Source organism: Anastrepha ludens, chromosome 5 (assembly GCF_028408465.1).
Source record: "Anastrepha ludens isolate Willacy chromosome 5, idAnaLude1.1, whole genome shotgun sequence".
In the NCBI taxonomy this organism is placed as follows: domain Eukaryota; kingdom Metazoa; phylum Arthropoda; class Insecta; order Diptera; family Tephritidae; genus Anastrepha; species Anastrepha ludens.
The window spans coordinates 98,695,518-98,708,386 of NC_071501.1; the positions used below are offsets into that span (position 1 = coordinate 98,695,518).

Below are 12,869 nucleotides of genomic sequence, written 5' to 3' on the forward strand. Positions count from 1 at the left end.
CAGTTGGCGCCATAAATTGCCCAGCATATGCAATGAAATGGAGTTAACAATAAATTATTGTTGTGTGTTGCATGTTGCACGTAACGCAGCTTTTTCGTGCGAATAAGTTGAGAAAAAAATTTTAAAAAAATCAGCAAGTAACAAATACATACCCGCTTTTAATGAAGAATAATAAAGAAAATTTGTCGAAATTTTTTTTTGCTGCGCACGAAAATGGGCGCTGTAAAAACTTTAATGTTTTTTAAGCGGAAACAGTTGTGTACCTATATCTACATAGTAACTCAACATTTCGGGTGCACCTTCTACCCTTTGCCCTGCACAATTTTATTTATTTTTTCAATTAAATTGAAATTTTAAATATTGTTTCAATGCGGCGGGGGTACGCATACACATCTGTATGTGCTTAAAAAATGCAATTATTGAATATATATGGAGTATTTACATAAACGTGTGTGTGTGTGTGTAGGTAGTACATGCACCTTCATGCACGCATCGCTGCAATAAATCTCGCTGGTATTTAATAAAAATCTCAGCAAACTTTAGCCATCATTTCCAAACAAAACCCATCTGAGCTTGAACAGGTAATTTATGATTGTTAACCTTTCGATTATGTTTGTTTGTTTTGTTTTGTTTTTTCATCTCCTACATGCAGGTTACCGCTACGGACGGCGACGTAGATAGACCGATGAGTATTGTATATTTTCTAACCGGTCAGGGCATCGATCCGGATAACACAGCAAATAGTAAATTCGATATTAATCGCACAACTGGCGATATTTTTGTACTAAAGGTAAGTGGATGCGATAAAAATTTACAAAAATACATCCATAATATATAAGAACATTTATTTATATGCTACTAAAATCTCATACATGCCAGGGCATATGCAATGCAAGCGTGCAATGAGTTTGAATTTAAAAATAAAAATTTCATTTGTTGGAGTTTCACTTTCATTTCACGTAGTTCATAATTAGTAAATAATAGAAGAAAACTATTCTTCATAAGAAATTGGGAATAGCTCTTGGGTGAAAATTCTTGAAGTGGGCCGTACAAATACAGGGCCCGCCATCTATCGTTATGGATTTGAACTAGGTATTATTTGAAGAATGGTAACACTTAGCTGTCATCTGATTTGGTAGAAAATTAGTTTTATTCTTCCGCTGAACGAAAATGGTTGTGTATACGCTCAAAGAACACTGGGAAATATTGCGACATTACTTTGAAAATCATGGTAATGTTGCAGAATGTGTACGAAAATTACGTACGGCAATGGGAAGAAGAAAAGCACCGAATGAAGCGTATGAAGCGGTTATGTTAACAAGCAAAATTGCCGCATTTGGGGCTCAGAAAACCGGCACGCACTCGAAGAAAAGCCGAAGCATTCACAACGAGTCACTGTTTGGTGCGGATTTTGGTCGAGAGGCATCATTGGTCCATTTTTCTTCAAAAATGAGCGAGAAGTGGCCGTAACCGTCAATGGAGAGCGTTACCGGGCCATGTTGAACGAATTTTTGTTCCGAGAAATTGAAAAGGAGGATATTGGTGGCATTTGGTTCCAACAAGCTGGCGCTACTTGCCCCACAGCGAATGCTGCGATCAATCTTTTTCGCACTGCCTTCGAAGATCGCATTATCAGCCGAAATTCTGATATCGTTTGGCCGCCTCGGAGCTGCGATTTGACACCGTTGGATTATTATTTTTGGGGTGCCGTCAAAGACCAGTGTTATGCCAACAAACCAGCAACAATTGATGCACTGAAGACCAACATACGCGATGTCATAGCTGAAATACAGCCACATACAATCGAAAATGTGTTGAAAAATTGGACCGATCGTATGGGATGGTGCATGGCTAGCCGAGGCAGCCATATGAATGAAGTTGTATTCCATCATTAACCGGAAGGATTGTACTTCAAAATAAAAAAAAACAGTTTGCAAAAATATGGAGTAGTTTCTTTTTTATAGCATTTTTAATTCCGTAAAGTTATATTGCGGACCCTGTACAATATTGCTTATCATTTTAATACCTAATGCTATCTAGTTTTTTCTTAACAGAATTTCTATTACTACGATTAGTACTCACTCAATGGTTGAAATTCAACCAGTTTCATCTTTATCTTTGCCTTATCGTAAAGCCTGTTTTCAAAGTAGCTGGATATGATTTTTGGAGATACATATGTCGGCACCGCGAAACCTCTCAGTGCATTCATAAACTGGGGCCAACTTGCGATTTTATACACATTTTTTATGTCTAAGGTAACAACAGTGAAGTATTTCTTCGTGCCACCTTTCTATTTTCTGCCGCTAGTGGTTTGACGAGCAATACTCATTACAGTTTGTATTGCGTCCACGGTTGAACGGCCTTTTCTAAAGCCATATTAGTTTGGGTAAAGCCCTGTTGGTTTCTTCAGAAACTCTTACCATCTGTTACGTATAATGCGCTCTGTACTTTGCCGAGTGCATCTAGCATACACAGTGGAGAATATGATGATGGATGGTCCGGCGGCTTTCCCGATTAGAGTAGCAGTATCAACCTTCAACACTTTTGGAAAACCGCCTTCGTTGAGACAGGTGTTGTACAATTTAGCAAAAACCTCTAGTGATGATTTAATTGCTGCTTTCACTGCTATGTTTGGGAAACCATCTAAGCCCGGAGCTTTGTTATCAGCAATGCGCTGTACTGTGGAAAGCATACAAGAAGTGACTCCTGGGATATCAGCCACCATCACCCGTTGTGTCTGTCGGTGGTTTGACTCCACCTGATATGGAAATAATGTGGAAACCACTACTCGTAATAAAGCTGGGCACGTTGGTTGTGGTCCTCTTGGATTCTTAAGGGTTCTCATAACAACCTTATATCCCATTCCCCAGGAGTCGACGTTCACACTCTCACAAAGCTCATTAAAACAGCGGATATCGCTGACTTGTATACCTTTTTCAAGCGCAATTTTACGGGTTTTATGTTATGATAATAATGCGTCGACGGCTGGTGTATCCCGTGCTCGCTTAAGCTTTCTGCGCACCCGATTGCAGTCTCCTCTTGCTCTTGCGATGGGACTATTTCACCAATATACCGCTTTTCTGTGTGGGCTTCCCGATAACCTAGGCTTGGTTAATTCATGGCATGCGTCTTTATATTATCCACCAAGCAGAGAGGTCTACAATTTTGTACACCACTAAATGGCAGCTGATTTTTGTGAGTAGATTTTACTTATAAGAAATGGACTTGGAGATTTGCCATTCACCTTGGAGAACCGGAAGCTTGAGAGACTGCTAAATTTAATATTATTGCTCTGTTTCCAAAGCCAACTTGCCAGTACTGCTTTACGGCCAGTTTAGTCCCGATTTTGTGGGCATGAAGTTTTCGGCTGCATTTAACACCCCTCGAAAAGCTGATCGCAAAAAAGGTTTTGCAATTATCATAGATTACATAACAGTTCCATACTTTCTTTGTATAACTCAAAACATAATTTTTTTATAAATATTCTGCCATGGTCAGTATGTATGCTCGGAATTATGTTTCAGATAAATTATATTCGAAGACAATGCTGCTACATCAATGATCTTTTAAACAAATTTCGCTTAGATCCTCCGTTGATTTTACTATAGATATGATATGATTTCGAGCTTAGTCGTTGCACCCTCTTTTGTTCCAAATTTTTTTGTCTTAGGTGCGTGAAAATATAAAATATCTGGGTATCTCGTTAAATAAATATGTACTATATTAGATTTAAGAAACGCCCCATTTTTTACGCTTTCTGAGACTCTATCGCATTAATGCAACACAATGTGAGCACCGTGATCGATAGAATTTGGAGAAGTTTTGGTGTGAAGTCATTTACATAGACACCTTTGGTTTCGCATCAGTCCGATTCACATACTTTCTGGTATACCATGGCACAACACTATCAACCTGTATACGCATAACCAACTATTTTACACATGGCCTTGAATAGTCGCACGGTCTCACATAATTAATTGGAAAATGCCCAGCGGTGGCCTCACGTCTTGTAGCGAAACCCCCAAAACTAATACCGGTGGGCAAATATAGCGCCAAGTGTTGAATAAAATTACTAATTAAACGCTTTTTCTATGACTTCGCTTCTGTGCGTCAAATTTACCATGATTTTCGTCAGCAATTTTCCAAAAGGAAAATTTTCAACTCGATTGACAAACTTGAAAGTGAAATCACAAAAGTTTTGCAACTCTTAGCGACACAAATTACATTTGAACAAACACTAACAAAAAAATAACTAAATAAATATATATATATGTATATTAGGGTGGTTTGTTTTTAATATTAGGAAAATAAATACCTGAATGTCTCGATTTTTCCATGAAATATTGTAGAACGGCAAACGTAAGCAAGAAAGTTTGTGGTTAAATAACATTCAGCCAGAATGTTCAATGTAGTGGATATGGAATATGAGGTGCAAGAAAAATTAAAGTATTATTAAAAAGAGAAGGTATTTTTAATATATTATAAACTAAATTTTTTTCGCTCAGATCCACTTAGATTCTTAGTGACCAGTCCTGTCAATTTATGATTGTGAATATTTTGTCGCCAGAAAAATTGTGTGTATGGCTTAAATCGAAGAACACGATAACGAAAATGTCAATATGTCCCTACGAGTATATATTGACACTAACACATTTTATTGCGTTTTTGGCCCAGCTTCTCTTCCCATTTGTGGTGCGTGCCTTCATGTCTGCATTTTATGCCGTCTTCAAGCGTCCGATGATATTTTCTATAACAAGCTTTTTCAAAGCAGAAGATTCGGAGATTTGTAATTTCCTGCCGAGGGCCAACAGCTATTAGAAAAAGCTGTTCCTATCATTTGGTGTTTCATGCACGAAGTTTCGAACCCAGGCACACGAACTCGCGCACCAACCATTCGGCTACGCCGATATTTATTTATTCATTTAAACCACTTATCTTGAGCCAGCAGAACAAGTATCACAGCTTAACACAAATCGACCGTCTTTAGTGAATAGACGTAAAGTTTTGTTTCACCACGACAACGTAAGACCTCATACCGCAAGGCAAACATTAGGCAAGCTGAACGAGCTCGGATGGAAGCTAATGCCGCATCCACCATACTCTTCGGGTATTGCACCTTGTGATTATCACCTCTTCCGTGGTCTTCATTCCCATATGAGTAACAAGAACTACTCCTCAAAAGAAGCTTTAAAAAGTGATATCGAAGCGTATTTTGGCTCCAAGGACAAACAATTTTTTGAGCAGGGAATTAAAAATTTGCCTAAACGTTGGGAAGACATTGTTAATAGGGAAGGAAAATATATTATTGATTAATAAATACTTTAAACATCTTTTTTATTAATTTTGAAACCACCTTTAAAAAACGCACGAACTTATGGACTGACCTGATACGAGTATTTTTTTCTTCTTTACATATAACACCGTACGGCAAAAATTTAATTCTTTGTTGTCCAGGAAAAATTGCATATGCACAGCAAACTATAGGTTATAACGAGTAATGTTGCTTGCATTTAAAGTTTCAAAAGACAAACTTTTTAAAAGATTGATATACTTACCATATAAAGGCTGATCAATTTAGGAGGTATCGGATTTTAAATTGAAATAAAACTACGAAAATTCAAATTGATTTAGCAAACTTTATTACTTCTGAGTAGAACCATTTATGACATTTATATAATCAATTTCAAATTTCGGCCATAACTGCGCCGTAATTCGGCCATACGTAAACACCAATTTCGAGTGACTCCCTGGAAGATTTCGGCCGGTCCCTTAGTCGGATAACTTTCGTAATGTTGACTTCCAATACCTCAATCGAAGCTGCTTTATCCACAAAGCACTTAGACTTTACATACTCCCACAAATAAAAGTCAAAAGGTGATCTTGGTGGGCAATCCACTGCTCCGATTGTAAATCTATTGTCTCATGGGCTGTTACAAGTAAAGTCGGCGTATGAAAATATAATGAATTTAGTTTTATTTGATCATGGAAATATTAAAAAAAAATCATTTGAAATGGTCACTATTTGCTTTTATACAAGCCTTCAAACGATTAGGCCTTTCAGGCCATTGACGTCGCTGCTCGAACCAAAGATAGTTTGAGGCTCTCCAAATTTGTGTGAGTTCTTCGACAGGTCATGTTCTCCTATTCTGACCACAAGCTGTACTCCACTAGTTCGGACGACGCGAGGTCGACCACTTCTTTTTTCTCTGTCACTTCAGGCGTTTGGAAAAAACGATTGCTCGTGCGGTGAACAAAAATTCTTGCATTATTAAGTTTTTCGGCAATTCGTAAGTCTCACTTGCACTTTTGCCCACGGCTTTTGTAATGCAATCACAGCAATGCGATTTTTCTCAGCTCCCCACTCCATTGTGAAGAAATGAAATTTGCTACGAAACTTAGTGGAATACGAACAAAAGCGAGAATAACGAAACTTTTTTCTGCAAATTTGTTCTTGCCGTAAGCATTCTAAAATTTGTCGCAGACTAAGTAGACTTTTTTTGATTCTTAGTTAATAGAATAGACAATAATAATAAATATTTGCAATAAAAATTATATTTGTCATATACCACTTTGAGAGATATCCGAAAAATCCGATCACCCTAATGTACAAAGCAAGCCAAAAACGTACAATAGAAGGCATACATGTGAATAAATGAAAAGTAGCACGCACACATACACAGTCACATATTGGTAAATTAAAAGTTTGTCATGCTGGCAGAACATATCGTATTACAAGCGAAGCACTCGATCCTGTGTATTCTCATGTATGTATGCAACCGCCTGTGTCTGCGTTTACTTGTTTGTGGGCGTGTTGACAAATGCCAACAATGAAATTTGGTAACACATAAACTTGTGCATATACATATGTTAGCATCCAATTGTTCACATGTTTTTTTTTTTTCGGGTACGCATTGCAGTCACAGCTCGCACATGCAGTTGAAAATAACGCATGGTTGTTGATGGTGACTTCCGCGAAACATGATGGTGACAAGCGGTATTTTATTATTAGAAAATTCCAAAGTTTTTTACCATTTAGTTGCCAACACAACTGCAGTACAGGCAATCAGCTTAGAATGAACCAGAAACTCGTCAAGTGCCATGCTATTTTCGATCACCCGTACATACAAATTTAAAATTTATTGGCGTTTAATTACGTTACATACATGGGGGCGTATGAGTAGTATTTATAAATATGCGCTACTTACAGACACATGCTCATTTGAGTTCATCATGTACTTGAATAAAACTTTGTATATCCTAAATTCGCTGAAAATAAATATTTCTGCTCTTACTTGAATACTTTATTGCCTACGAAACTGGTGCGCTCAAATTTACAAAGGCTGGGTTTAAGCTTCTGATTTGAGTATTTTTGCTTCCTATTTACCGATTATTTTGAGATTTAATTATTAATATATTCCTTTTGCTCGGTTCAGTTAGTTGCAGTTCGACGCAAAAAATCAAATTTCCTAGGTAGCCTCCCAAAAAGTTTCACTTTAATTTAAATCAGGAGGATGCGGTAGCAAAGTGCATCTTCCACATAAAATAAAGTACTATACATGGAAGCATCAAGTGCCTTATTAAATTTACTAAATTCGTCTGAACAAGCTTTCTAAGCCGTCTTACTCAGATAATGGAAATTTTATTTTTTTCCTACCGCGTGAAAAGTTGTAAATTTTCATACCCATCGCCAAAAAATTAACTGTTGCATCGGCACTTTCTGAGTTTAACTTTATAATAATAATGGTATGGATAAGACTCTTCTAAGATATTTGAAATGTGTGCGGCGCAACGTACAACTGAATTCATCGAGGTAAATAAAATGTGAAATCCACTCCTATGACTCGCATTGGTGCAGTTACAAAAGTGTTTAACGACATTCATCAACCATCACCCAATTGATCGGCTCATGTAACACCGCCTTGTCGTCTGGTCTTTTTTAAAGCTTTCATTGAGCAACACAGCTTATTGTGCGCAGAGAAAGCAAACCTCATATCTGCCTTAAATAACTATAACACTAGGACTTATTAATAAATATAGGCAATTTATTTGTTCCTTATTTAATTTTGATACTTTGTTTATGAAAATATATTTTATTCTTCTGAAAACCCATACAGGTCTAACTTTCAAAATTTAAAAATACATTTAATTTAAAGTAAAATTTAAAATTATTATTTTTTGTGTTATCATTGACAAAGTTGTACTTCTAGTTAAAACCTAGTTACAACAAATATCTAAACTATGCCTGCGATGGTCTTAAAATCATATTGTACAACAAATTTCCAACACAATTTCCACTTAATCTGAATTTTCTGAAAAATTTCTGGTTGCAATTTTATATTAGGTGCGCCACTAAGTTCCCGCTGTGTGTCAATAGATGCCGTCAGCAGTGTGTGCTAGTCGATTCTATCATAACCTAAACGTCATTAACCAAGCTTCGACATATGGTAAACAAACTGCTTCGACACATTAGTGATTTTATTTTGGTTTTGTAAAAATTTCTGATTTTGCGCCGAATAATCGTCATTTGCGGGAAGTGTGGATTTTCCTCTTTCATTCGAAATGGCGGCTGTAGCGCATCGAGAGCTACAAAAAGTTTATGAAGATGCTGCTTTAAGTGAAACAACGTGCCGCGATTGGTCCCGTCGCTTCAAAAACGGTGATTTTAATGTTGACGACCGTCCGCGTGAATGAAGGCCAACAACCTTCGAAGATGCTGACGCATTGGCATTGCTCAATGAGGATCCGTGTCAAACACAAGAAGAGCTTGCCAATCCATTTCCAAGCGATTGCATGCTTTTGGAATGATTCAGAAACATGGGACTTTGGTTCCTTATAAGTTAAAACCAAGGGATGTTGAACGTCGTTTTTCGCCTATGAACAACTGCTCCAGCCGCAAAAAAGGAAGGGTTTTCTTCATCGCATCGTGAAGGGTGATAAAAAATGGATTCATTACAGCAATCCAAAGAAAAGAAAGTCATGTGGACTGCCCGGTCATGCGTCTACGTCGTCGCCTCGGCCGAATATTCACGCTGCGAAGATTATGCTATGTATTTGGTGGGACCAAGTAGGTGTTATTTATTATGAACTATTAAAACCAAGCAAAACCATCACTGGGATCAAGATCTACCAGAAAGATGGGAAAAGTAGTAGCCAGCAATGGGCAATACTTTTAATGATTCACTTGTAACCATTTTTTCAGAATAAAGTTCTATTTTCATCAAAAAAACAGCGAAAACTTAGTTGCACACCTAATAGTTCATTGAATTTGAGTGAAGAAGTGAAAGTTTCAATTTGCTGAAAAATTGCGTTAATTTTTGACAATTTTTTTCGTTGAAAATCTGGTAAATTTTTCCCACCTACCGAGTGCTCGATATTTTTTATGGGGAAGAACAAAATCCAACACCGTCTACAAATAAATTGTCAACAATCAAGACGATTTGTAAGCTACTTAAAGCTTGCACTTTCTTATATCAAAATTTAATGGGCTACAAAACTGCATACTGAGAATTGGATTTTCTTTTTTACAATTTAAAAAATTCATGTGAAAATATTTGAAATTTTGATGAGACTCGGCTACATTGATTTTTAAATTTCGTAGAGTTCAAGTTTCGTAAAATTCCTTATGGTTTTTTAGGAGAATGAACTATGTTTTCATAAAAAAAATTATTGGAATTAAGTAAGGAATAAATAATTTTCAAATTTACTAAAGTGCTGTTGCATTCTGTACACAAACGTAGTTATTATGTTGATTTCTACCCTGTAGCTCGCCAATCCTCAATTCTTAGAGCTGCAAGTTGAAGCGTGGGGCCACTATGCGTTATGAAGATTCATGATGCCAGTTAACCAACGACAACTTACGAAAGATTTTCGATTAGTTCATAAACAACTCGGTGTGATCCATCTTTGCTTAGAAATCATATGTAATTCTAGTATGGAATAATACCTGAAAACTTCACGAGTAAGGGTTTTTCCCCCAGCACTCGCTGAATTGAGCACAGGTAGTAAAGGGGTTCGAAGAGACCGTTCACACGATTATCGGTTAGTGCGCACAGTTTCTTTCTGAGATGACCCCTTCTGAAATTTTCAACGAAATGATTTTTTTGGAACATTTTAACACTTGGACAACAGCAAAAAATTTCTTATTTTTCAGATTTTTAAAAATAAGTGTTAAAGGGATCCGCACTGGTAAGAAATAAGCTAAGGGTATCACAAAAATATGTGCCATATAAATTAATTGCAGGCTCTTAAAGACAAGAGAGATGCAGTTTCGTAAGAGGTTTTTCAACAAATTTAGATCAATTTGAGACCAAATCAGTAAAACTTCAATACACCGTGAAAAAAATGTTCATGGTTGGAGGCAAAAGCGCGGTTGTCATATATTTAGCAGTTCCTCCTCTTTCATTATTTTCATTATATCGTTGAGGAAATCATTGCGTGAACACAGTTGCAGAAACCTTTTACTGATTATTTTTCTAACAAATTACAATGAAAGAATGGCAATATATTTTCTTATATTTTTTCCACGTATTTTTGAATATATAACTCTATACATAACTCTCTCTTATATACTCTAGCCATTTAGCGTTTGTAACGGCAAAAAAAAATAATCATTTCTTGTAGACTTCTGCAGTGGAAAAGTTTTGAAATAAGTACTTTGTTGTGCATGTCATGAAGTGTATTAATTTATGTTTTTTTTAAATGTCCTTAAAATGTCTTAAAGCCTAAACTTTCGGCTGCAGGCGTCAGAAAAATTTCCTTTTTTTATTCCTTATAAGAAAAAAATTAAAAAAAAAACAACGAACTCAAAGTTGCACTAAAATTTAATAAGCTGTAAAACTGCATACCAAAAATCTTTTTAGAAATTCGTATTAAAAACCGTGGAGTTGGGGGGAAAGTTAATGGAGTTTTTCTAATTTTTGTATGAAATTTTTAAATTGAATTTATATGGCATTCCTTAGGCAACGAGAGAAACCACTGAGAGTAACAGAAAGGGCAAAATATCTAGGACTTATACTAGATAGGAAGCTACATTGGGGGCTCACAGTCGCAGACAGAGCACGTAAAGCTATGACCGCAATGTACTCCTGCGGAAGGCTAATTGGAAAGAGATGGGGATTGGAACCCAGAATGATACACTGGCTGTACACAGCAGTGGTTAGGCCTATTCTCTACTGTGGTATTGTAATATGGTGGAATGCCCTTGAGGAGGGGGTGAACATCAAAAAACTTGACGAGGTTCAGAGACTAGAATCTATTCTCATAACTGGCGCGATGTCAACCCAAGTCAAGCCACCATCGAAAGCATTATATGCGACATTAAACTTCCTACCGGTAGATCTGCAGGCAAAATATATCGCGCGCAGCACGGCAATAAGGCTGAACACTCTAAGTAAGTGGTCAAATAAGAGCTACGGTCACGGCAAAATCCTGGCTGGCACTTCGGAGATTCCCCGATTGGTGGACTATGCACTCCCGCCCACATTTGCCATTACATCGTTCACGACCCTCCTACCCTCAAGGGAAGAGTGGGAACAAGACGATGTAAGACAGGGCGAGTATATCCATGTATACACAGATGGCTCAAAGCTCGAGAGCAGGGTGGGCGGAGGTGTATATTCTGAGCATCTGGCCGAACTGATGGCAATAACGAAAGCCCCGACACTGGTACCATGTGATGCGATATCCGGAAATGACATCTACATTTTCACTGACAGCCAGGCGGCGATAAAATCCCTCACAAAACAGTCGACAACCTCCAAGGTTGCCATGAAATGCCGCACATCGCTCAACGAGATGGCTGAGTCGTTTCGCCTAAGGATAATATGGGTTCCTGGCCATCGCGACATTAAGAGTAACCGTAGAGCCGATGAACTACCGAGACTCGGCACTAAATTTTCTGACAATCACATAGATAAGGATATAGGGATACCCTTACAAACATGTAAGCTTGAAGAACATCCTTGAAGAAATTGGAAGGAAAGCAAACGGGAAAGCAAAGATGGCGTAATGGAGCCACCTACAAAATCGCCCATCAACTGTGGCCGACTCTCATTGCTAAACGCACAGAATCTCTGCTAAGCCAAAATAAACACAGTCTTAGCACATTGATCTCAGTCAAAACGGGACATTGTCTAATAGGTAGGCACGCGCAAAGGATGGGTGTGCAAGCACATGACTTCTGTAGAAGTTGTCTTGATGAGGAAGAAGAAGAGACAATCTTACACCTTCTGTGCTCTATCCAGACGGAGATTTGGTACTCTAGGCAGACAATTTTTTAACGAATTGGAAGATCTCAGTTCGGCAGAAATAGGAGATATTCTAAAATTTTTGAAAAGCTCACACTGATTTTAGGAGAACTAGGGAAAGCTCCTCACACGGCATCACAATAGGCTATGAGCCTGAGCATGTCCCACAGGACAACCGCTTCAACCTAACCTCATACATTTTAGATAAAAATAATGAATATTTCAAAATTTCAAATTCAAAAATTGTCAAAATGTTGATGCGTTAATATAATTTTATATTATATTTTGTCACAGGCTGCTTACAGGGAATTTCCTTCCATGAAAAATGCTGTTCCAAATATACTTAAGACATTTTCACATTATGAGTCGACCGACTTAAAAAATGTGTTTTAGAAAGAGACTCAAATAAAATATGCACATATTGGCGTTTACATCCCTTTTTGGGGGAATGGCTCAGCTTCTCTCCTTTACATAAGAGAGAGCCGAACCGAAATCTCCAATTCACACATTTTTCTCGCTCTAGGCAATTTCTCTTAGGCAATGGCAATTTTAAGATTTTAGTGACTATTTTTTTTTTTTTTGTGAAATTCCTGCAGAGATCAACTCCTTAAATTAGCATATTAA

General features: G+C 37.4%; 1 protein-coding gene across 2 annotated transcripts in view; it reads left to right on the forward strand.

Moving 5' to 3' along the window:
* Positions 1-12,869, forward strand: part of LOC128863604 (putative neural-cadherin 2) — a 133,505-nt gene that overhangs the window by 67,916 nt on the left and 52,720 nt on the right. For both annotated transcript variants that reach the window (XM_054102838.1, XM_054102839.1), the window contains exon 5: positions 653-790. In XM_054102838.1, the coding sequence (XP_053958813.1) occupies positions 653-790 (138 nt within the window). The remainder of the gene's footprint in view (positions 1-652; positions 791-12,869) is intronic.